At 43.5% G+C, this 27,039-nt stretch overlaps 1 protein-coding gene across 1 annotated transcript in view; it reads right to left on the bottom strand.

The window, feature by feature from the left end:
• The window catches only part of CEP290 (centrosomal protein 290), a 338,046-nt gene that overhangs the window by 67,493 nt on the left and 243,514 nt on the right, over window positions 1-27,039 (bottom strand). Inside the window, exons 42-45 of the mRNA XM_077471382.1 lie at window positions 24,874-25,029; window positions 12,030-12,153; window positions 9,983-10,117; window positions 7,593-7,679 (exon numbers count right to left, since the gene is read on the bottom strand). Of these exons, the coding sequence (XP_077327508.1) occupies window positions 7,593-7,679; window positions 9,983-10,117; window positions 12,030-12,153; window positions 24,874-25,029 (502 nt within the window). The remainder of the gene's footprint in view (window positions 1-7,592; window positions 7,680-9,982; window positions 10,118-12,029; window positions 12,154-24,873; window positions 25,030-27,039) is intronic.

The raw sequence follows: 27,039 nt of genomic DNA, 5'->3' as shown, positions 1-27,039 counted from the left end.
TAGCAATTAAGAACTGAGTGAACAACATAAGAAAATGTTTTTATGTGTTCAGCTAATGATTTGTATTCTCAATGGATGTTTAATTCAACCTGATATGCAAGATCATTTTAGGCTGCATTATCAGTAATACCTATCTATATTCATATACACAATTAATGCCATTATTAAAACAGGGGACTGGAAAATAAAGTGATCTCTACAGCCAAAGATAATCACATTCTGTACAGAATAATTGACTGTATTAAACTACACTGGAACTTAAAGTCAAAAAGTTATTTTTATCTCAATGGATTCTTTGCATTAAGATAAAAAAAAAAAAACCTTCTGTGTACAGCAGCCCAGAGGTGCCTCTCTAATACATGCCCGAGCCCCATCTAGATCCAGAAATGTTGCACTAGAGCCTCAGCTGTCCGGGACTCACCTCCTCATTGGCTCCCGCTGCTGTCAAAGTCAGTTAGCCAATGAGGAGAGAGAGAGAGGGTGGGGCCAGGCCACAGCTCTGTGTCTAAATGGACACACAAAGCAGCAGCTCTTCTTAGGTGCCCCCCACTGCAAGCCGCTTGCTGTGTGGGCACTTGGCAAAAGGGAGGGGCCAGGAGCGCCGACAAGGGACCTGAGAAAAGGAGGATCTGGACTGTTCTGTGCAAAACCACTGCACAGAGCAGGTAAGTATGACATGTTTGGTATTTTAAAATAATAATAATAAAAAAAAACAGGACTTTATCACTTCAAAGCAGTATTAAACCCAAAAGTAAACATTTATTATACTGCAGTCTACCTATTCTTAGATGTGATAGCTACTTTCGTTGTCAGGCTCTCTTTCTTCTATTTTCATCTGGTCATCCAGCCAGTAAGTCTGTTGTTTTTCAAAAGAACAAGCTCTCTTTCAGATATATCAGTTACAGGGATGAGACAAACCATCTACCACTGACAGGGGTGCTTACAATAATCAGCTTTTATTTGCTCATGTAAAACCTTTATCCCAAAAGGAAAAAAATGTTGCTGCAACTGCTTTTAAAGTGTCAGCTGGAGTTTGTTTCCAATTTTTTACATTTATTTAAATCTCTAGTATATCAAACACTCCCCTCCCTATATACTGGCGATGCTACGGTCCAAAGGTGTCCCCTGTGGTCCTTTATCAGAGTGGAGGCACTCTAAGACAGGTGATTTGGTACTGGCCAGATCACCTGGTGAAAACTGAGGGGGAAAAAACGAATGCAGGTGCCATATCTAAGGATTAGTAAGCTGCAATATATTACACTTTTAGTTTTGGGTTTAATACTGCTTTTGGCTGTAATCCGCGGCGGGTTCCCGCATCGCATGCCTCCCGCCGGCAGTTCACACTGCCCTATGCAGACTGCTGGGAGTGTCAGTGAAACCTTAATGACACCCCCAGATCAGTTTGCATATCGCAGTGCGATCTGCAAACTCGGACAGGATCGGATCGCATGGTGTGAACACCCATGCGATACGATTCTGCTGCGGACCAAAAAAAGGGTCCTGTGCGAGTTTGGAGCAGGTGCGATGCGAATTCAGCAATACTATCTGTATGGCTAAACTCGCATCGCACAGAGATCGGATGTGATTTGCACTGCATTGCGGTGCGAATCACATTCGGGTCTCCTAGCCGCAGCAGTGTGAACCCAGCCTTCAAACTAGAAAAAAGTTCAGCAAATGGCTAAATAAAAATAAAATACATATATGAGAGCTGTTACTGTACTATGGTACCATGTGATCCGGTGCAGGCAAACACACTGCATTTGTGATCTGCGTTTGGGGTGCGATTAAAAATACATTGACACCTGCAGCAGATCGTACAACATGGTGTGGGAAATGCACACAGAATGCAGGTTTCCCACACCGCATTCAGGTGTGAACAAGCCCTAAATGTTTGTTCTTGGGTTTACATATATTTGAACTTTCACCAAGCGGGGGCTTGGCCAGGAGTGTGGGTTCCCCGAGGGTAACAGCTTCCTGAAGGTTTGTTAATGGAACCCACCGTAAAGGATGAAGATTGGGTCTGTTGGTTTTTACCACAGAAAACCCTGCGTCGGGAAAGGTAAGTGGAGTTTTCTAAGAATTTTCTTATGAAATGTCTCCTTTAAAAAGTAAAATGTTGTCATGCCCAAGTGCCACCACTGGGGGCTGTATGGAGCACATACCTTCACATGCTTTGCTCAGAGATAAGGATGAGCTCTGGCATGTTTGCACAGCCCACGTGCAGAGCCCGCCAGGAAGTCGGCACTGTGTTAAGCTAATCACAGGCAGTGAGACATTTCCCGATCTCTGCAGCCACGCATCAGGACAATGTCTCACTGCCTGTGATTAGCGCAGCCCAATGCTGACTTCCTGGCGGGCTATGCACATGGGCTGTGCGAACACGCCGCAGCTCATCTTTACTCAGAGATCACGCTGTGTCACAGAAGCAGCAGGCTTTTTTCCTCCGGCTAGCAGGCAGACCTCCGGTATGTTCAGGGGGGATTTCGCTTCACCAGACACCCCCCACTTGGGCTGAACTTTCCCCCTCTTCAGGAGGCTGAACATTAGGAGAGAGTTAAAGAATGATAGGCGATGATGTTTTTCCTTTTATTGCACCTAGCACCGTGGCGGCTTTCAGGTCTCCTCCTCGCTATCCCTCCCACCCATACAAGCCAATGCTGGCGGATCGGAGGATTCTTTTTTTTTAAAGAGAAGAGGGGGGCACGATGCTTAGCGTGGCGTTGGCATCAGGGGGTGCCACAGGCATTCCTTTTGACACATTTACTTTTTGCATCAGGCTGAGCATTAATAGCAGTAGTGCTGGACTATTGCTCAAGCAGTGGATGCGATCCTTCTGGTAGTACCTCTACCGGGTTAAGTCCAGAAGGGGGGTAAAAACACCTCAAAAAGGGCTCAAGAAGGACTTTAGCCACAAAAAAGCCTAGAACCATCTCAAAAAAGATGGCATCCTCCCCTGAAAGTTCTGAGGTGGCTGGTCATCAGGGCCATTAGGTGTTGCAACTACTTTCAACGCTGCAGCCCCTGTCTACACATTACTGAAGAGGTTTTTTCCTCAACCATTTTGGGGTTTGCGCAAAAGATTGATGCTTTAATCACATCCCAGAGTGGGACTAAGCTCCATAGGTGTCCCTTCCATTTTCCAGGACCCTCAAATTAAGGAACAGGGGGCGAAAGATAATACATTTCTCTCAGGGGACCAGGAGTCTGATGACTCCTCTTCTGAAGAGTCAAATATGTGAACCTGATCTGTCCAATCTGAAAGATTGATGGTACAACCCCTTTCTGAATTGGCCCGCTCCACATTCATGCTGTCAATCGATGAGCCCACTTCTTGTTTGGGTCCGCAAAAGCCACCCCAAACTATTCATGCTTTTCCTATCCATTCATTGCTAAAAAATCTGATGTATTCGGAGTGGGAGAACCCAGATAAACTGTTTTTCCCTCCAAAAAGGTTTTGAAACACTTTATCCTATGGAGAAAGAATTTAATAAGAAATGGGGATGCCAGCAATTGATGCTGCTATATCCTCTGTGAATTAAAATTTGACATGTCCGGTAGACAATGCTCAAATGCTGAAGGATCCAATGGATAAGAAGTTGGAATTCCTATTTAAAAACAATTTTTCTCTGTCAGGTTCAGTGGCTCAGCCTGCACTGGCAGCAATCGGTGTATGTCAGTCCTTAAGAGACTAGTTTAAGCAGGTGCTCAAAATTATTCCTGATCAGCAGGCCCAAGATTTGGCTGGGATACCAGAGGCGTTATGTTTTGCAATAGATGCTATGAGAGATTCTATTCTCCAGACTTCTCAACTTATGCTCGGGCTGGTACATATGCATAGAGTTCTATGGTTAAAAAATTGGCCATCCAAAGCGCCATGCAAAAAGCTCCTGGCTAGTTTTCCATTTCGCAGTGGGGATGATCTGGATAATTACATCCAAAGAATTTCTAATGGGAAAAGTTTCCTTTTCCCAGTTAAGAAGAGGATTAAGCATTTTTTTTTTAAATTGGCTTCTTCTCCAGTGCCAGGAGCATCAACCTCCAGGCAGTCACTACGGCCTTGACAGTCGAGTTTAAGAGGTAAACCTCAGGGTCAACCCCAGGGACAAAAGAGGCCCTGGGGGAGGAAACCCACAAAACAAAATACTAAGACTTCCTTATGAAGGGGTTCCCCCCCCTCACTCGAGTGGGGGTAAGACTTCTGCAGTTCTCAAGGGTCTGGCAGGAAGAGTGTCGAGACAAATGGGTGGCTTCCTCAATATCTGTAGGATACAAACTAGAGTTCCGAGAATTCCCGTCTCCTCGTTTTCTCAGATCAAGCGTTCCCAGGGATCCAGAGAAAAAGAAGTCTCTCTTTCAAGCTTTGGACCATGTTTTGTCTCAAAAAGCAATATCGGTGGTCCCCAATGGAAGAGCAGGGGTTAGGGTTTTATTCAAACCTTTTCACGGTACCAAAACCAAATGGGGATGTCAGACCTATTTTACATCTCAAAGATCGAAACTATTTTTTTAATATCCGCTCTTTTCACATGGAGTCAATCTGATCAGTGGTCTCCATTCTACAAGGTGGAGAACTGCTAGCGTGAATCAACACCAAGGATGCTTACCTCCATGTACCTATTCTTCCCGCTCACTAGAAATATCTACGATTTGAGATAGAAAATCTTAATTTTCAGTTTTTAGCTACTGCACCTTGAGTGTTTACAAAGGTCTTGGCTCCCCCTTTAGCCAGATTAAGGGCTCAAGGTATAACGATTCTAGCTTACTTAGACAATCTACTCTTGGTAGACCAGTCGATAGACCGCTTAGATCAAAGTTTGGTCACCACAGCCAGCTACCTGGAATACCTAGGTTGGATTCCCAACCTAGAGAAATCATCCTTACAACCATCAAAGAGATTTGAATACTTGGGTCTGATCATAGATACAGCTGAAAAGAGCATGTTCTTGCCCCAGGCAAAGATCAGTTCCATAAGGGAATGGATTTGGGTGGTCAAAGCAAAGAAGAGTCCTTCTATTTGACTTTGCATGCATGAGATTGTTGGGAAAGATGGTGGCTTCATTTGAGGCCATTCCTTATGCTCAATTTCATTCAAGACTACTGCAAAACAGTGTCCTATCGACTTGGAACAAAAAGGTCCAAGCTCTAGACTTCCCAATGCGTTTATCCCCAAAGGTGCGCCAAAGCCTCAGTTGGTGGTTAATGGCCAAGAAACTCCAAAAAGGGAAATCCTTCCTACCAGTCACCTGGAAGGTGGTAACAACAGATGCCAGCCTTCTAGGCTGGGGAGCAGTCCTGGAAGAAGCGTCTGTCCAAGGAAAATAGTCCTAAGCAGAAATGACTTTGCCCATCAATATTCAGGATATTCGGGTAGCACGCCTGGCCATAAAGGCCTGGATGCTCAGACTACGAAATTGTTCTGTCAGGATCCAATCAGACAATGCCACAGCAGTGGCCTATATCAATCACCAAGGGGGCACGAGAAGTCGTGCAGCACAGAGAGAGGTGAATCATATACTAATTTGGGCAGAAAATAACATACCTTGCCTATCGGCGGTCTTCATTTCAGGAATAGAGAATTGGCAGGCGGACTAGTTGAGTCACCAGCAGTTGCTCCCAGGAGAATGGTCTCTTCACCCCAACATCTTTCTGTCAATATGTCAAAGATGAGGAATTCTGGACGTGGATCTGTTTGCATCCAGGTTCGACAACTTTGTGTTGAGGACAAAGGATCTGCTAGCATGCAGAACAGATGCCTTGGTTTTCCCGTGGAGCTAGCTTCACTGATTTATGCATTCCCTCCTGTTCTATTGCTTCCGTGAGTTCTACGCAGTATCAAGCAGGAAGGGAAGGTGGCGATTCTTGTGGCCCCAGCGTGGCCCAGGAGATCTTGGTATGCAGAGATCATAAAGATGGTGGCAAGAGACCCATGGAATCTACCGCCATGACCAGACCTCTTGCAAGGTCCGGTATTCCATCCTACCTTACAAACGCTAAATTTAACAGTTTGGCTATTGAGATCCACATTCTGCAGAAGCGTGGGCTATCAAGTTCAGTTGTGTCTACTCTGGTTAATGCAAGGAAGCTGGACTCCAGAGTCATATATTCTTGAGTCTGGAAGGCATATGTCTCCTGGTGTGAATCCAGGGGTTGGCACCCCAGGAAATATGTCATAGGTAGGATCCTTGACTTTCTACAGATGGGATTAGAACTGAAACTGGCCTTGAGTACTATCAAAGGCCAGGTTTCAGCCTTATCAGTATTATTTCAACGACCATTTGCTTTGCACTCTCTGGTTTGTAGCTTTATTCAGGGGGTAACGCAGATTAATCCTCAGGTTGGGTCACCCCTGAACCCTTGATCTTAGTCCTGTCAGCATTACAGAAACAACCTTTTGAGCTAATACGACATATTCCCTTGGCCCTTTTAACAAGGAAATTTGTTTTTCTGGTAGCCATATCTTCTGCAAGGAATCAGAGTTAGCTGCTCTTTCTTGTAAGGAGCCATATTTGATTATTCACAAGGATAAGGTTGTATTGCGTCCTCATCCTAAATTTCTACCGAAGGTAGTATCAGGTTTTCGTTTGAACCAGGATATTGTTCTACCTTCATTTTTTCCCAGAACCCTGTTCTGCGGAAGAAAGGTCACTACATTCTCTTGATGTGGTGAGAGCAGTCAACGTGTACTTGAAGGGAATTGCTCAGGTCCGTAAAACAGTTTGTTTGTGTTGCCTGAAGGTCCTAAGAAAGGACAGGCAGCATTGAAATCTACTATTTCTAAATGGATTTGTCAAGTGATTGTTCAAGCTTATGGTTTAAAGAGGAAAGTTCCACCTTTTCATATTAAAGCACACTCCACCAGGGCTGTTAGTACCTCCTGGGCAGTGCATCACCAAGCCTCCATGGCTCAAATCTTTAAGGCCACAACTTGGTCTTCAGTACATATTTTTACCAAATTCTATCAAGTAGATGTAAAAGGTCATGAGGATATCGCCTTTGGGCGCAGTGTACTTGGTGCCCTACTTTTGTTGCGTCTCCCTCCCTTCAGTTGGCGTTGCTATGGGACATCCCACATCCCATAAGAAAATAGGATTTTTATATTCTTTTTTTTTTATCCTATCCTTAAAAATAGGATTTTTGTAACAGCTTACCTGTAAAATCCTTTTCTTTGAAGTACATCACGGGACACAGGGGTCCCTCCCTTCTGTCTAGTATACACGTGTATTGCTTTGCTACAAAAACTGAGGTACTTCCAGTAGTGGGAGGTGTTATATAGGGAGTGGACTTCCTGTCTTAGGGTGTGCCAGTGTCCATCACCTGAAGGTAGCCTATAACCCACAAAGTAACTACTATGATTCTGTGTCCTGTGATCTACTTCAAAGAAAAGGATTTTACAGGTAAGCTGTTACAAAAATCCTATTTTTTCCCCATAGTGCCAACATGTTTGTTTACAATTGTTTCCACACTAATGTTGTTTGCAAACATTTGAACTTCTTCATTTAAAATTTGTGAATCTCTTGCGAAAGAGATTTCCTACAAATTGAAAGTAATATACTTATTCACATAATACCAAGAAATAAAGAAACCTTACTTACGCCTCTGACATTTCCAAGTTTACGTTCAGCTTCTATTTTATCTTTTTTGAGAACTTCACACATTTCTTTCAAATTAGCAATCTGATCCTAAAAAGAAAAAAATCAAATACTATTTTTAAGTTTTTAGATTTATGGAATACACAGAAAATACACCAACTAAAATGTCTTTAGTTTTCTTTGTGTACTGGAACCTAAAATATTTTTTAAAGCGATTTTTCTTTATAGAATCATACTTTACATTGCGTAAATATACTTTACTTTGTATGCAAGTCCTACTTCAAAGTGCACGTCCACTCCAAAACAGTTACGTTCAAGGCATACTATAAATGAGAACTGTGACAAGTGCTTGTGCTCTCAACTGAAATATCAAACCATCATATGACTGGTGTCGCAACTGGTCACTTGTTCAACATCATGGCAATTGTAGAGCAAACAAAGGCTAAGATGGCAGCTTTCTTGGCTGTAAAGGAGGGAAAAGTTACATAGGCCCTTCAGCCAAGCTTTAAATTATTTTAGTTCTTGTCATAGTGAGTATGTTGCAGAGAGAGGTAATTTGTTGAATGAAAGACAGACTGCACTTCTTTAATAAAGTAGGAAAGGTTTAGAAACCAAAGTCAAGTCTTATTCTGGGTGTTCTTGTCCCTCCCCATTTACCAACTTTCTTGGTCCTGCTGTCACAGAATATAAAATGTTTAAAATATCCACAATGATAACACAGATACCAATAAAAATAAAACGGGGATTATAATCTTTCCCAGGTCTAGTCCAAACTTCAAAAAAAAACAACTTTGATTTAGGTTGTATTCCTTGCAGTCTAGGTTTTACAAAATGTTGACTAACCTCTAATGTCCCAATATGTTGTCCTTAGGTACAAAGTTTCCTTCTCCTTCTGAAGGTTATTGTTGAGAGGTACTAGCAAGTTGTTTATTGTTTGGCGTTTCCTAGTTACAACAGTAGAGCTTCCTGAATGTGTATTAGATCTGTTTAAAGTTGTACAGCAAGTATAGTGTAAACTGGCCATCTCTACCTGGCTAGATTCTTTATTGTAATATTAGCTCTGAGGGTCAGTTCACACCACATGAAGTCCAGTGCATTTTTTTTTCTGCATCAAAAACGAATGGAAAGTAGGTTATATGGTTTTCAATTGCATAGTTCACACCAGTGCTTGCAGTTCCGTTGCATTCCAGTTCCAGAAAAAAAAAATAGAAGAGGCTGCATTTTTCTTGCACTGGACTGTACTGGAACACTGTGAAAAGCATAAACAAATGCACTGGAATGCACCTAAATACACCAAAAAATGCACTGAAACTCATCTGTTATTTAAGGTTAAGAAAAAAAGGAGAAAAATGCACCATACTGCATCAAAAACGCACTAGAATGCATCAAAAACGCACATGCAGAAAAGCATCTGGAACGCATCCGGACTGCGTTTCTATGGTGTGAACTGGCTTTGAAAAAAACCTCTTACAGAGTTTAAATGTTAGTTCATGGCTATTAAAAAAAAAGTTCTAACCTGTCATGTTAATATGCACTGTTTGACGCATGTTTAACGTGCCTCAAACTTCCTATGTGTGTTTGATAAAAATTAAAGGCACTTATAAACTCACCCACAACACTTTTTTGTGAACATGCCACAAACACATTCTGGGAACCTTTATGGTGTGTTACTATAGACTTGAACCAAAGGAGGCGAGATGCTACAACTCCTTCCAAAATGTAGCTTCATTTTTGAAGTGCAGCGATGCTACGCAAACGCTTTATGTTTTGATAATGGCGGCAATCCCTGACTTATAGTGGAACTGTGATATTGCGGCAGACAATCGGACACTAACTGACACTTTGCGGGAACCAGTGACACCTATGCAGTGATCAGTGATAAAGGTATGCACAGTCACTGTATTAATGACACTGGCTGGGAAGGGGTGAAACATCTAAGGCGATCAAAGGGTTAACCGTGTGCCTAGCCAGTGTTTGTGTTTACTTTGTGCGCTGCTTTTACTAGGGGAAGAGATGGATTCAAGTCTCTGCATTGCAGGAACACAGAATCCATGCCTTACCACCTGTCAGAACAGCAATCTGCCTTGTTTACATAAGCAGATCCCTGTCCTGTGTAGTTTACCGACAATCAGTGGGTGCCGGAGAACATTCAGTGCCCAACACTAGCAGATTGGCTTTGCGATGAATAATCACAGCAGAAGCAGCCCACGCGTGCGCCCCTGCAGACAGAGGTGCAGAATCACATATATACACGTGATCCTACGCAGAGCTGCCGCCATGTAGCAGTAAAAGTGCTATAGGGTGGTCAGCAAGCGGTTACAAAAACACATATAAATATAAATAACATGATGATACATACTTATCTGTCAAAGATTAAAAACCCTCTATTATACCTTTAAACGTGGCAAGTCTTTGTTTGCTTGCTCCAGCTGGAAATGCAGCTCGACATTCTCAGCGGATAATCTCAGGTTCTCTTTCTGAAATTCCAGCTCTCTTGAGGATTGATCTTCTGACCCTACACCTGATGTCTGATGGGTAAAAAAAAAAAAAAAAAAAAAAAAAAAAAAGTAAACTAAACTACTAGTACTCAAAAGATATCATGCACTGGGTTGTTAACTTTAAACCTAGAGATAAAAGAAGAGAAGGAAGGGCATTCAATTAGCTAAGCCGCTATACACTTCTAATAAACTAAGTTACCTATTAGAGAAAATCTAGGGCAATGTAGGGTAGTATGGGTGATGGGAAATCTCACACCTGTAGTAAGGCAATGTTAGGTTCTGAAATCCATTCCAGTTTTTCACAGTTCTGCTCAAACTCCTTTCCAATCTCTACAGATTCAGCTTCACCGACCCCAGAAGTAAAATCATGTTCAACATCTGACTTGTTATCAGTACCACTTAAGGTACTTAACCCTGGCATCTGGTCTTCTCGAATTTCTCCAATTTTATTCTGATGTCCACCATGGATATTGTGGGTTTCCTCTACTTTGTGTATTGTAGTAGTCCTGCTGACATTGAAAGATGTTGTGCCACAAATATTTTGTTTATCGTCATCATTAGACTCCTGCTCATCCGTAGCTTGTGTGCTTGCAACACATGATGTGTCGCCCAGCCCAGGGGTGGCTGTTGTGCTAACAGGCAGTGAGGTATCACAAGGTTTTGGAGACGGTGTTGCACTGATAGGCTCTGATGCATCATATGATCTTGGCGAGATGTCACTACTCACTGCAACTGGTGTCGTGTTTACCAAAGGCGTAACATTTGCTACATTATCTGTTGTAGGGTTATAAAGCTCTTCTATATGAGTTGCATTTTTCTTGCCTTCTGTAAGCACATTAGAGCTATCCCCTTGGCCTCTTCTACTTTCCATTTCACATGTTGAAGGCTCTGGTATGATCTTCATAAGTTCATCTGCAATGCCATCATTTGTTTCCAGAAATATTGTTTTAATTTGCTTTGTTCTTTTTAAAGGGTTTCTCTTTTTATTAGGCAATACTGGATTGTGTAGTTCACGATCATCAGCTTCAAATGAAAGAATAGAAAAAAGTCTGGGGTCCACTGCACCATACTGGTTTGGTGCATGCAGCATTGTATACAAAGAAAACAGGGATCAGGTAAAATTGTACAGTAGGATGAAAGCTTGTGCAATTCCTTTGTGAGAGTTCCACACTGAGATATATTCAGTGATGTTATACATAAACGCTGCATTCACATGGTAGAAAATATTCCTGTACAAATTACAGGTGCAGTCTACTGTATGATTAACAAATCAAATGAAATTATGGTGTGCTTAAGGTATATTGTATAGTACACAATGCAGTACAATGTCCAAGTAATGTGGTTCTAAATTAACAGAAAGCGTACGCTACCGCCTACCGTAATAGCTGTGTTTTATGTAGTTTGCTACACCTATGTGTTAATAAGTTTGTGGAAAAATAAGCAAACCAAAGAAAGCATGGGACAGAAAATTTGACTTTAGTATAATTTTTTAAAACAGAAATAAAAGAGCCAAATATTAAGTTGTCAACCCAAACATATTCACAAAACACAATACTATCTATAGTATTGTATCTATCTATTATAGTATCTATCTAATACTATACTATCTTTGTGGCATTCAATACAAACACGATTGTCCCCAAATAATTTGGAGAGCATATAAATGTGTACTGGCTCCATCAGGGAATTTTTTAGATGAAAAAAATAATTACAAACAGAAGTCCCAAAGTAATTAGCTGATTAAACAGACCCACATGATCATTGTATTAGATTTGTACTAGCTTGTGGTTAAGTTTTCATACATGAAAATGAAAAATCTGGATATTCTTGAAAGTAACCCCTGGGGGGACTGAAAAGATATTATGTTTTAAGAGGTATAAAAAAGTAAATGATATATCATGTCATTTATGTCAAATAATAATAAAAAAAAACTAATACTTACAGAGGGCCTGGACAGATTTTCTCTTGAGAGCTGATTTTCCAGAGCTTGAAGCTTCTCTTGCAGGTATCGATTTTTTAAGTGCAGTTCATCTACTATGGAATCACGAGGTAACGCCTGCTTTGTTCTGTGACCATGTTAAAAAAAAAAAAGGGTTTTTAAACTTTTTTCTAGCTGCTTTCAGTTAAAACTACTGTGAACAAAAATAGAGAGACTAAAGTTTATATGCTCTTTTAAACTTTCCCACTTTAACAAATCCTTGAAAGGTCTAAGCCTGCTTGACAGAGCAAGCGCTGAAGAGAAGCACTTTCTTTCCTCCTTGTATATGTTACTTTGATACAAGGTTAATAATAATAAATTTTTCCAGCCTGCTTGCAAAGGTTAGATTTTCCCAACCAAATTATTACATTGTGCATCCGAGTGTAATGCCTCTAATTAGTTCAAGAATTGTTGGTACCCTCTATTCTTCAGACATTAACCTGGCAAATTAATTCCAGTGATGCATTAAAGCTGTTATTCTTAAGCCCATTATAGCTAGAAAGGTTGATTTTTCACAATGTGTCTAACGTGTGCAGTGACTTTATAGGACAGATTGATGGGAGGGTTATATAATATCAGAATGAACTGTGTGACATACTGCTAGCTATGGTAGATTACATTGACTGATAAGATCTTATTTTTTTTCAAATACATTTACCGTTTTTGTAGTAGAAGAAACCAGGATGTAGATGTCAAAAGAGTCAATGATGGGCTGTTAGCTTTACCAAACAGATTTTAAAAAGAAAATTCCATAGGCCCAGAAACAGCACAGGTCATAGGTTTGGTGACTGTATCAAAATAACCAGATAACTCTGATTTGGACAAATACAATTCCTTACACCAATCTTCATCTACACTTGTTATTACCAACTCACTAAGTATGGGTCAACTTGATATTTTTAGAACTTGTATTTGATTTCATATTCTTTGTCATCCATTTAAACCAAAGCTGAGGTCTCACCAAATCACCACAAAGGGAAATATACTGTCTCTTTACAAACCAATTTAGAAAATCTCTAACTCTTTATTGCCTCAACTTGTGAAATTATTTTTACAGCTTCCTAAAACCCTATGACGCAATGGTTAAACTTTTACAAAAATTTTTTAAAGGTTACCAGATTCAGAAAAAAACCCTACTAAACACACCCACAAAACCACAACCCCATTTTTTTTAAATGCCGTGAAACAATTGGTCACAGACTTTTGGAAAGAGGCATAACATTTAAGGTGAAAATACAGAATGCATCGGGCACCATGAATAGAGGAATGATGTAGTGTATGTAGAGAACTGCAGCTAATTGTGGTCAACACACAGATTGCAAGGGTTATGAGTAAATAATACACAGAGTAATGGTGTCAGGAGTAACTAACCCACAGGAGGTCAAGAGCGAGTAACACAGAGAGAACAAAGGTCACCTCAGCAGTAAGTAAAACAGAGAGCGCAGAAGTAAGGAGCAAGTAATCCAGAGAGAGCAGGAGTCAAAAGTAAATAACACAGATTGCAGCAGTCAGACATAAGTAATGCATATAGAGCAGAGATCAGGAGTAAGTATTGTTGAGACAGCATAGGTCAGGCCAGCAGTAATGCAGAGAGTGCAGAGGTCAGCAGCAAGTAATGCAGAGAGTTCAGGGGTCAGAAGAACCACAGACAGCAATAGTCAGATGTAAGTAACACAAGGAGAGAACAAGTCAGGTGTTAGTAACACAGAGAGAGCAGTGGTCAGTATTACTGCACAGAGAGCAGAGGTCAAGAGCAAGTAACAAAAAGAGAGTGGCGGTCAGGAATAAATAACACGTGGAGAGCAGAGGTCAGGAGTAAATAATGCAGTGCAGTGCAGAGGTCTGATCATTCCAGAAAGCAATTAGATTATGTTAATTATTTAGTTAGTTAAGTTATTTTCTTGGAGTCTATTGAGTGACAAGGCAAGTCTTTAACCCTCTGATTATAAGTACACCTACAGGAAGGCCGGATGCTAGCAAACAAAAATGGTGGGCTAGCCTAGAAAAAAACATCCTACTAGCATACCTCAGTTTGTGGCAAAGAAATAATGAGAACATGATCATAAACAAACTTCAAGAAATTGATTTTATTATCTTCTATTGAGGGTCACAGGAAACCTTCAAGCTTCAGGATGTCTAAAAGCAGTCCAACTAAGGGTCAGGTAACATATCAAATAATCGCTAACAGGCACAAGAAGCAAATCAACAAAAGACTTCCTGAAGCTCAAAAGAACCACCCAAAGAATGGTATGTCAGAAGCTGGTCCCCTAGGTAGAACTTAGCGAATGTGTTAACAGAAGACAAAGGGCAGCATTGCAAATCTTGGAAAAAAAAGTTACTTGACACCAAAAATCCCAGGAAGCAAATCACAGATTAATATAAGTGCACCTTGGCAAGAAAGGATGGATCTTGATTCTTGAGACTATGCTTAGATGATGGTCTGTCAAAGCCACATAGAGATGGTGAAATGAGAAGCCTGCGATTCCTTTGGGGCCAATCTGGGATGTCAAAGCAGACCCATGGTCCAGACAATGGGGTGAATTTTCTTTTCAGTGAACTGGAGTCATGAAGAGGGACAAAAGAACAATATTCTGGCTGAGACAAACTGATCCTCAGTGCCAAACGAATTGGTCTGCCCAGGAACTGGATAGATATGTCCCAAGATGACAGAAAATTGAGTTGTAAAGGTTCAGAGAAAAACTGGATTAATGGAGACGACTCAAAAGGCCTAGCACTCTCATGCAAAATGTAGGAATTGGATTACTCATTAACTGTAGAGTTGGAATCTGAGACGAAAGAGTCTAACGTTTCTTCTGTGGTCCAGGAATATACTCCAAAAAGTAAACCAGTTCCAGCAACAATTTCTGAAGGCTCAGAATCTTTCCAAACCTTGTAATGTCTGGACAGTTACAGACACGTTGTTCAAAAGAGCACGTGAGTACTGTTCTCTCAACAGGAGGTCATCTAAGTATCCCACAATGGGGAAGCCATGAGAATGCAGCAGGGCCGATTCTAAAACTAGTACCCGTCAGAAACCATGAATCAGACTGAGACAGAAGTACAGTTAATCACACTTGTTTAATAATAATAAAAGGGTAAACAGAGTAAGTCAATACATAACCAGAGTTCAGTAACCAGATCGGGTAGTCAGCCAATGCCAATGTCAGAGAGCCAGAGATCAATGTAGTAGTACAGCAAGTAGGATCAGGAGCCTGAAGGGACATCAACTGAACAATACTTCAACAGGAACGCAGGAGAAAGTCTCAGAGATATGACCAAAGGCAAAGGCAGAGATCAAGCGAGCTGGACGGCTTTAAGTAGGCAGGACTGACGAGCAGATCATCAACAGTTGAGTCACTGTGGAGAGAAAGGAGCTGGCAATTAGCAGACGGCTGAGAAGCCAGGTCAGAGAAGGAAGGGCTGAGCCCAGTCCTGACAGTACCTTGGTAAAAACCTGTGGTGCTGAGAAGAGGCCAAAGGCAGGCAGGTGCCTCACAGCAAAGCGTAGAAATCACGGATGCACTGGAAAGATAGGGAAATTAAAGAATCAACTTTGATGTCCACAGAAGCCAGAAAGTTTTCCAGGTGAAGGGAGGCAAAACAGATTTGGTGGATTCCTTATGGAATTTCTGGAGCTTAATTAAGACATTCAGAGCTTTGAAATCCAAGATGGCACAGTAGCCCCTTTGAGTTTGCAAATGGCAAACAGAGGCTTTTTGTTATAGCCATCTGCTTTAGACATTCAATAAGTGAGGGTCTTCCCTCAATAGTGGTTAGATTTGTTATAAGGGACTTCCGCCAATTAGACATGATTTCACAAAGTAAAGTCTAAACCAGGATCAGGTGAAAGACAGGACCCTCCAAAGAGAACAAGGCTCTAGAAAAAGCTTCCAAGCGCACATCAGTTGAGCCTTTAAAAACAGTGCAGCCAACTCTGGTATAGTAAGGCCGCGTACACACGGGCGGATTGTCTGCCCAACTTAGTCCGCTGAACCGTGTTTCAGCGGACAATCCGCTCGTGTGTGACTTTTTCAGCGGACAGTCTGACGGACTAAGTCTTTCGGAATTTCCGTAATTTTGTCCGTCCAAACTTGGTTTCAGCGGACAGTCCGCTCGTGTGTAGGCAAGTTGGACGGACTAAGTATGGCGCATGCTCAGACAGGATTTACACGGCCGAAGGTTGCATTGCAGTGTATTGGACGTCGTATTTCTAGTCCCGTCGTACGTGCTGTATACGTCATCGCGCAAGCTTTCAGCGGACTGTCTGTTCATCGTGTGTGGTCAAGTCCGTTCATTCAAAAGTTGAACGGACTGTCTGTCGGATTGTCTGATGAACTTAGTTGGGCAGACAATCCGCCCGTGTGTACGCGGCCTAAGAGTTACAGGGCATGAGTATATCCAGAATAGGAGCTACTTCTATACAAAATCGTCACCAAAGGGAAAATGCTTTGCAGCTAGCTTTTACCCTTTTGGGATGAGCCACTTCTGTAGAAAACCTTTACCAAAGGGAATGCACTTTTCTGCTAACTTTTAACAGACCAGATACTGGAAAGCACCCCACATGGGACCAAATGCCTGAAGGTCAGTTCCCGGCTACCCCAGCAATGTACAGTCCAGTGGTGTCTAGAGCTAGGCTAGCTCTGAAAAAGCGCCCCCGAAACGCATCAGTTATACACCCCGTTTTGTATTATGGCACATCTATGTCCCTCCTGTTCAGCACTGTGTTTTTATGGCTCCTGTCTATTTGACATCTTGTGAGTATCAATCTTTTATCGATTTTACTTTTCGATTAAATATTTTTGGTAATGTACTAGGTGTACATGCCTTCTATGTTTTTGTCTTTATAGTACTACTGGACCACCCTGTCTGAAGAAGGCAGCACTCGCCTAGTTTTTTTTTTGTGGGGCGGGGGGGGGGGATTACCACTGTCCTTGTGTTTCTACACTGAGGAAGACCTCTTAGCACTGGAAGTGACTATTTGCTTTTGTATGTCAACTATAACCTATCCTGCAATATTGTCCCATGTTTGAAGAATAAAGGACTGTGACAGAGGCTTTTGGAGAGGACTGAATGCAAGCCTCTTGGCTACCGACTATGGGCCCTGGCATTTGAGGAAGCTACAAGCATTTAGGAAGATACGCTCTTGTGTAATGCAAAAGGACCTTATTAACCACTTCAATACCAGGCCATAGTCAAATAACACCCACAGATGGGATCTCCCATCCGGGGTGGACATCATATGATGTCCTTGGTATTTTGCCGCTCCTGCGGGCCCCCGGGGGCCCGCAGCGCGGCAATCGTGGATGAGGTGTGTCCCTCGGACACAGCCTATCCACGATCTGTGGGATTTCCCTCCCCATCCACCCCCCGATACACGTGACCGGCCGTGTCCAATCAAAGCCAGTCACATGTCCTGTGAACATGGACAGCGCTCGTGCAAGCACCTAGGGTGTGCGCAGAGCGGCGATCGGGGATGCAGCTTGTCACCCTGACACAGCCCAACCCCGATTGCAATAAAGAGCCAATGAAATTGTCTCTTTACCATGTGACTCGCTGTGTCCAATCACAGCCGGTCACAGAATGTAAACAAACCGCGGTAACGAGATGTTACTGGGTTCTCCTCCTCACATACCGATCGTGTGTGAGGAGGAGATTTCGGTAACATCTCGTTACCGCCTAGTGTACACACCAACACACACTGATTACCCCCCCCCCCCCCCATAAAGAGGACCTGTCACCACCCATCAAAGTACCTGTCATCACCCATCACAGCCCATCGGAGTACTCGAGTACCTGTCCCAGCCCATCTGAGTACCCGAGTACCTGTACCAGCCCATCTGAGTACCCGAGTACCTGTACCAGCCCATCTGAGTACCCGAGTACCTGTCCCAGCCCAACTGAGTACCCGAGTACCTGTCACAGCCCATCTGAGCACCCAAGTACCTGTCACAGCCCATCTGAGTACCCGAGTACCTGTCACAGCCCATCTGAGCACCCGAGTACCTGTCACAGCCCATCTGAGCACCCGAGTACCTGTCACAGCCCATCTGAGCACCCGAGTACCTGTCACAGCCCATCTGAGTACCCGGGTACCTGAGTACCTGTCACAACCCATCTGAGTACCCGAGTACCTGTCCCAGCCCATCTGAGTACCCGAGTACCTGTCCCAGCCCATCTGAGTACCCGAGTACCTGTCCCAGCCCATCTGAGTACCTGTCCCAGCCCATCTGAGTACCCGAGTACCTGTCCCAGCCCATCTGAGTACCCGAGTACCTGTCCCAGCCCATCTGAGTACCCGAGTACCTGTCCCAGCCCATCTGAGTACCCGAGTACCTGTCCCAGCCCATCTGAGTACCCGAGTACCTGTCCCAGCCCATCTGAGTACCCGAGTACCTGTCCCAGCCCATCTGAGTACCCGAGTACCTGTCACAACCCATCTGAGTACCCGAGTACCTGTCACAACCCATCTGAGTACCCGAGTACCTGTCCCAGCCCATCTGAGTACCCGAGTACCTGTCCCAGCCCATCTGAGTACCCAAGTACCTGTCCCAGCCCATCTGAGTACCCGAGTACCTGTCCCAGCCCAACTGAGTACCCCGAGTACCTGTCACAGCCCATCTGAGTACCCGTGTACCTGTCACAGCCCATCTGAGTACCCAAGTACCTGTCACAGCCCATCTGAGTACCCGAGTACCTGTCACAGCCCATCTGAGCACCCGAGTACCTGTCACAGCCCATCTGAGCACCCGAGTACCTGTCACAGCCCATCTGAGTACCCGAGTACCTGAGTACCTGTCAGCCCATCTGAGTACCCGGGTACCCGAGTACCTGTCACAACCCATCTGAGTACCCGAGTACCTGTCCCAGCCCATCTGAGTAACCGAGTACCTGTCCCAGCCCATCTGAGTAACCGAGTACCTGTCCCAGCCCATCTGAGTAACCGAGTACCTGTCCCAGCCCATCTGAGTAACCGAGTACCTGTCCCAGCCCATCTGAGTAACCGAGTACCTGTCCCAGCCCATCTGAGTAACCGAGTACCTGTCCCAGCCCATCTGAGTAACCGAGTACCTGTCCCAGCCCATCTGAGTACCCGAGTACCTGTCACAGCCCATCTGAGTACCCGAGTACCTGTCACAGCCCATCTGAGTACCCGAGTACCTGTCACAGCCCATCTGAGTACCCGAGTACCTGTCACAGCCCATCTAAGTAACCGAGTACCTGTCCCAGCCCATCTGAGTAACCGAGTACCTAAGTACCTGTCAGCCCATCTGAGTAACCGAGTACCTGAGTACCTGTCAGCCCATCTGAGTACCCGGGTACCTGAGTACCTGTCACAACCCATCTGAGTACCCGAGTACCTGTCACAGCCCATCTGAGTAACCGAGTACCTGTCCCAGCCCATCTGAGTAACCGAGTACCTAAGTACCTGTCAGCCCATCTGAGTAACCGAGTACCTGTCAGCCCATCTGAGTACCCGTCAGCCCATCTGAGTACCCAGGTACCTGAGTACCTGTCACAAGCCATCTGAGTACCCGAGTACCTGTCACAGCCCATCTGAGTACCCGAGTACCTGAGTACCTGTCAGCCCATCTGAGTAACTGAGTACCTGTCAGCCCATCTGAGTACCCGGGTACCCGAGTACCTGTCAGCCCATATGAGTAACCGAGTACCTGTCAGCCCATCTGAGTAACCGGGTCCCTGAGTACCTGTCACAACCCATCTGAGTACCCGAGTACCTGTCACAGCCCATCTGAGTACCCGAGTACCTGTCACAGCCCATCTGAGTACCTGAGTACCTGTCACAGCCCATCTGAGTACCTGTCACAGCCCATCTGAGTACCTGTCACAGCCCATCTGAGTACCCGAGTACCTGAGTACCTGTCACAGCCCATCTGAGTACCGGAGTACCCGTCACAGTCCATCTGAGTACCGGAGCACCCGTCACAGTCCATCTGAGTACCGGAGCACCCGTCACAGTCCATCTGAGTATCCGAGTACCTGTCAGCACATATGAGTACCCGTCAGCCCATATGAGTACCCGAGTACCTGTCAGCCCATCTGAGTACCCAAGTACCTGTCAGCCCATCTGAGTACCCGAGTACCTGTCAGCCCATCTGAGTACCCGAGTACCTGTCAGCCCATCTGAGTACCCGAGTACCTGTCAGCCCATCTGAGTACCCGAGTACCTGTCAGCCCATCTGAGTACCCGAGTACCTGTCAGCCCATCTGAGTACCCGAGTACCTGTCAGCCCATCTGAGTACCCGAGTACCTGTCAGCCCATCTGAGTACCCGAGTACCTGTCAGCCCATCTGAGTACCCGAGTACCTGTCAGCCCATCTGAGTACCCGAGTACCTGTCAGCCCATCTCAGTACCCGAGTACCTGTCAGCCCATCTCAGTACCCGAGTACCTGTCAGCCCATCTCAGTACCCGAGTACCTGTCAGCCCATCTCAGTACCCGAGTACCTGTCAGCCCATCTCAGTACCCGAGTACCTGTCAGCCCATCTCAGTACCCGAGTACCTGTCAGCCCATCTCAGTACCCGGGTACCTGTCAGCCCATCTGAGTACCCGGGTACCTGTCAGCCCATCTGAGTACCCGAGTACCTGTCAGCCCATCTGAGTACCCGAGTACCTGTCAGCCCATCTGAGTACCCGAGTACCTGTCAGCCCATCTGAGTACCCGAGTACCTGTCAGCCCATCTGAGTACCCGAGTACCTGTCACATCCCATCTGAGTTCCCGAGTACCTGTCACATCCCATCTGAGTTCCCGAGTACCTGTCACATCCCATCTGAGTTCTCGAGTACCTGTCAGATCCTATCTGAGTTCCCGAGTACCTGTCACAGTCCATCTGAGTACCCAAGTACCTGTCACAGCCCATCTGAGTATCCGAGTACCTGTCCCAGCCCATCTGAGTACCCAAGTACCTGTCCCAGCCCATCTGAGTACCTGTCCCAGCCCATCTGAGTACCCAAGGACCTGTCCAAGCCCATCTGAGTACCCGAGTACCTGTCACAGTCCATCTGAGTATCCGAGTACCTGTCACAGCCCATCTGAGTACTCGAGTACCTGCCACTGCCCATCTGAGTACCTGTCACAGTTCATCTGAGTACCTGTCACAGTTCATCCGAGTACCCAAATACCTGTCACAGTCCATTGGAGTACCCAAGTACCTGTCACCAGCCCGGAGTACCCGAGTACTTGTCACCAGCCCGTCGGAGTAACGGAGTACCTGTCACCAGCCCGTCTAAATAACGGAGTACCTGTCACCAGCCCGTCGGAGTACCTGTCACCAGCACGTCGGAGTAACGGAGTACCTGTCACCAGCCCGTCTGAGTAACCGAGTACCTGTCACCAGCCTGTCGGAGTACCTGTCACCAGCCCGTCGGAGTAACGGAGTACTTGTCACCAGCCCGTCGGAGTAACGGAGTACCTATCACCAGCCCGTCGGAGTAACGGAGTACCTATTTGCAGCCCATGCCTCATAGAATACACGCTGAGGTGTTTGCTTTCCAAAATGGGGTCATTTTGGGGGTAATTCCATTGTCCTGGTGCTCCAGGACCTTCAAAAGTGTGATAGGTAGGAATGAAATGAGGTGTAATTTATGCTCCTACTACGCCTGAAGGTACTACTTCAATGTTGGACTTCTATATATGGCCAGGCTGTGTAAAAGTCTCACACATGTGGTATAGCAATACTCAGGAGGAATAGCAGAATGTGTTTTGGTGTGTAATGTTTGCTCTATACATGCTATGTGTTAGAAATATCTTATAAATGGACAATTTTGTGTAAAAAAAAAGTTTTTCATTTTCTTTCCACGTTTTCTGAAGACTTGTGTAAAAAAATTAACCGTTCAAAAGACTCATAAGGCTTCATAGAATATACTTTGGTGTGCTTGTTTTCCAAAATGGGGTCATTTTGTGGGTAATTCCATTGTCCTGGTGCTCCAGGGCCTTCACAAATGTAATAGGTCGCTAGGAAATTAGAGGTGTCATTCATGCTCCTAGAACGCCTGACGGCGCTTCCTGCATGTTGGGCATTTGTATGTGGCCAGGCTGTGTAAAAGTCACACACCTGTGGTATCCCCATACTCAGGATGAGTAGCAGAATGTATTTTGGGGTGTCATTGATGCGATGTACATGCTTTGAGTTAGACATATCTTATAAACTGACAACTTTTCTTTTCACGTTTTCCGAAGACTTGTGGAAAAAAATGAACTGTTCAAAAGACTCATTATGTCTCATAGAATATATGTTGGGGTGTCTGCTTTCCAAAATGGGGTCATTTTGTGGGTAATTCCACTGTCCTGGTGCTCCAGCGCCTTCACAAATGTAATAGGTCGTTAGGAAATTAGAGGTGTCATTTATGCTCCTAGAACCCCTGACGGTGCTCCCTGCATGTTGGACCTCTGTGTGTGGCCAGCCTGTGTAAAAGTCCCACACATGTGGTATCGCCATACTCGGGAAGAGTTGCAGAATGTATTTTGGGGTGTAATTGGAAGTATGCATATGCTGTGTATGAGAAATAACTTGTTATTATGACAATTTTGTAAAAAACAAAACAAATTCTTATTTTTCCCAAGAATTGTGGGAAAAAATTACAACATCAAAAAACTCACCATGCCTCTTACTAAATACCTTGGACTGTCTACTTTTCAAAAAGTGGTCATTTGGGGGGTATTTGTACTTTCCTGACATTTCAGAGCCTCAAGAAATGAGATAGGCCATCAATACATCAGGTGTGATCAGATGTGATAAATTTTCAATGATTTGCACCATAGCTTGTAGACTCTATAACTTTCAAAAAGACTAAACAATATCCACTAATTTGGGTTATTTTTACCAAAGAGATGTAGCAGTATAAATTTTGGCCCAAATTTATGAACAAAAATGACTTATTTGCAAAATTGTATCATAGAAACTAAAAAAAGTGTTTTTTTTTTCAAAAATGTTGCTCTTTTTTCACTTATGTCGCAAAAAATAAAAAATCCAGGGTGATTAAATACCACCAAAAGAAAGCTCTATTTGTATGAAAGAAATTATAAAAATTTTGTTTGGGTACAGTGTTGCATGACTGAGTAATTGGCATTCAAAGTGTGAGAGTACTGAAAGCTAAAAATTGGTCTGGTAAGGAAGGGTGTATAAATGCCCTGTATTGAAGTGGTTAAGGAGGCCATGATGGTCTCTGCATGCTTGGGACTCATATAGCAGATGTATGTGAAAGGAATGCTGATTAATGACATCTGGAAAGGCCTGGGTCTCCTGTTGTCTACTTCTAAGAGTATTTGGCCCATTTTTGTTTGCGCTAATTAACCTTGCTATTGTATAGAGGAGTTTTGTGTTGATTTACGATAATGTTGATTGTGTCTTCTGAGCTAAAAGCCGGAAAGTCTGTCCTAAAGGTTATGTCTCTCAGTCATCTAGGCTATCTAAAGGATTAGATAATTAGCTCATGTTAATTAGGTTTCTGGTTACAGGTGTATTGTTAGAGTAATAGGAGCAGGAGGGGGGAACCTCCTCTTCTACTGTATACAAGACTGTATTCTGGCTCTAATAAACTGTCTGATGTTTTACCCTACACTGAGCTACGACTAGTGAATGGGAAAGCTAAGGATCTTGGATTGTGTGGTACCAGACAGAAAAGCATTTACAGCGGACAGACTCATCTTGAGTATGGGGGTCTGTCACAAGGACATTTTATTGGATTACAATAGCGGTGTGTGACCAGTTTTCTGCTCAATTGTGTGTCTGGACATGGTACTTTAAAAGTCAGGCTGCGGACGCTCATGCTGGATAGATGCAATCGAAAATGACAAAGCTCCAGCAGCTATGTCTTGAAAACAAGTTATGACAAAAAATATGTCAAGAAAAGGCATCCACACTCCTAAAATGCTAGAAAAAAAAAACGAAGCATGCTGGGTGGGGTTATCCTTTTTTTTGTTTGCCATTGTCCATTCCTCCTATGGGTTGCAGCATAATCTGAAGGTCCCTCAAAGTAGAAAGAAATGTTGTATGATTGTGGAAAAAACTGAAAGCTCATATTCTAATGTGTGCAGCATAAAGTTTGAAACTAAATTGGCCTTGTATGAATATAATAATTAGTAACTCAATTGATGTAGCATAGACTTTAGTGTGGTTTCTTCTATAGATCTAAGAAACCTGATTATATTGTCATAGTAAACATTTTGAATGTAAAAATACTCACCCTTCCTGATGGCTACACTGCCAAATACCACTCCTATCCTAAAAAAAATCTGAAATCTGCAGGGAAACCGACATGTCTGTGAATATCAATCTCTTGCAATGCCCCGCTACACTCTTTGGTTCCTCCTGCTGACCTCCACCCATCAAATGATACATCAGGGATGCGGGGATCAAAAGAAGGAATCAGCGAGAGCTGCGGGGGACCCAGGATATCGACAGTCCCGGAAGTGTCAGCTTCCCTGCAGACTTCAGCAGAAGATTAGGCAGGATCAAAGCGGCATTCAGTGGCACGGGCAGAAGTAATGGCGAGTATTTCCAGTTCTTTTTCAGGTATGGGATTAACTTGAAAAGGTAACTAGAGCGATAGGGTCGCTGAAAGCTTTAAACTAATCTCTGATTGGTTGAAACTTCAGAAAATACAAGCATTGCACACATCCAACGCTGGATAAACAAAATTGGTTATCTGACTGGAAAGTGCATTCTCACATTTTTCACAAATCCAAACATTTTCTTAAATACATATAGAGCAAACACATTAGCTCCCGACAACAAGTAGTAAGACAGAACACTTCCCTGGTTTGATGTAATCCAATGATACATACTTCATGTAAGCAATCTCATTTTCCAAGTCACTATTTTTTTTTCGGAGTTCTTCAATCTCTCTTTCAGATTCGACTGTTCGGGCTCCAACTACTTGATCCACAGTAACCCCGCGAGATTTCAGTTTCTTTTGCAGTATTATTTTTTCCTGGTCAGCTCTAGAATTAAAAAAGGAAATTGTAGCATCACAGGACATGAATATAAAAAAACTAACTCATGCTATTTGACCAGGTGAAAGTTTCTCATTCTTAAGATAACCCCATACAAATTGTGTACTGGTGTCAAAACTTCCATAAAAAAGGAAGCCAGCAAATGAACAATGTTTCCTCATACCCATACAATAGAACATAAAAACAACTCAAACAATTAAGTTAATTTGCTGGCTTCAAATTGCATGGAGATTTTGACTTTGGTCCACACTTTGTACAAGGTTTTGTTTTTGAGAATGAGGACAGACCCATAAAAGGAAGTGAGTTTAACAACACATTGCTAAAGACTAAAGCCGGGTACACACAAACCGACAGAAGTTCAGTCGGCTTCTGTTGGACGTGCATGCTGGAAAACCAGCATCCGACCAAGTCCTAATCAGTGCTCTCAGCCGATGGCAAAGATCGCTGATTGGAATGTTCTGGTGAGGGGCAAATCCCTGTCAGATCACAACAGCTCAGCAGGGGAGATCGCTGAACTAACCTTGCATGGTTGGTATAGCGGCTCTGACCGGAGCGGACAGTTTTTATTTCCGTTCAACCTGTGGGGTTGAACGAAAAAAAAAAAAAAAAAAAAAAACGGATAGTGTGGTGTACCCGGCTTACGGCCAGGATTGGTCAAATCATGTCTAGTGTTGATGTCCTTTTTATCTGACATAAACAAAGTATGCTACAAAGTATAAAGCTGAACTCCACTCCACTTTACACTGCCCTGCACGTGCTCCGCGGGTGTACACTGAATAAAAACTGCTCGATGCAAGGAAAAGCTGTTTTTTTTTTTGACAGAAGAGTATGCATTTCTCTTCTACAAAAAATATGCTATGTAGCATTTTTTTTTTATTAATTTACTTTTCGTTAGCCATGTTCCTGCAACAGAAGTTTCTATGTAAATGAATAAAAACAGCACTGAAAAGTCAGACATTTATGCATGCAAAATTTCACACTGTAAAGTCCTTAACATAAGTATCAAATATGTCCTGTTTTTATAAAAATATGACCTATTAATTTCTCCTTCAAGAAACATGGAAGGGTCCCCAAATTCCCCCAGAACATCTGTAAACAGCACATGAACTGCTGGTGTTTACAGTGCTCAGCATACTGAGCACAAATGCTAAAATAACTTGATCCTTATAAAGAACCACTGTCATTTTGGAGGCTCTACTAGAAAACTAAATCTTAAATCCCTAGTCAAAAACTGTGGGTACAATTATTAGTATTAACACAGAGGAGATCTTAAGACCTGGACTTTCAGCATTTATAGGACCAGATAAAATGAAGAAATAGTGGATAATTTGAAAGTCTTCTCTGAACTTCCTATATAATGTATTTATTGGCGTATAACACTCACTTTTTCACCATGAAATCGGGTGCAAATAGCATGTGGATGTTATACGCCGATACTTCAACTTTAGCTGCCTCGGAGGGGACAGGGAGGGGGGCAGGACAAGCGCCATCAGATTACATACAGTGAGAATCTCCTGTTTACTTGGCGGCCACTGTAATAGGAAGTCCCATCTTCTGGGCCACCATTGGGCCAGTGTTCTGTCTATCATAGGAGATTCTCACTAAATGGCTGCAGATGGGCATTGATCAGGCTGCACTGATGGCAATGGCGAAGCTGCTGCATTGATGGCAATGGTGAGGTTTCATTGATGTGGACTGATGAGGCTGCAGATGGACATTGATCAGGCTGCATTGATGGCAATGGTGAGGATGCAGATGGGCACTGACCCTTATTTTGCTTAAAAGTTTCTTATTTAAAATGTAAGTTTTTTTCCTGAAACTTCCCTCTTAAAATTAATGTGCGTGTTATACGCCTGTGCGTGTTAAACGCCGATAAATACGGTACTCATTTTTTTATACCTTCTGCATGTTCTACGGTACTGCTTTTCTATTTATGTAGTATAGACATGAAAATAAAGGGTATAAAATAGTGTCATGCTGATCTTCTTCTCCTTGGGG

Source organism: Lithobates pipiens, unplaced genomic scaffold, assembly GCF_037356315.1.
Source record: "Lithobates pipiens isolate NorthernLeopardFrog02 unplaced genomic scaffold, aLitPip1_a1.2 Scaffold_8, whole genome shotgun sequence".
Lineage (NCBI taxonomy): Eukaryota > Metazoa > Chordata > Amphibia > Anura > Ranidae > Lithobates > Lithobates pipiens.
This window is presented reverse-complemented; position numbering and strand designations above follow the sequence as displayed.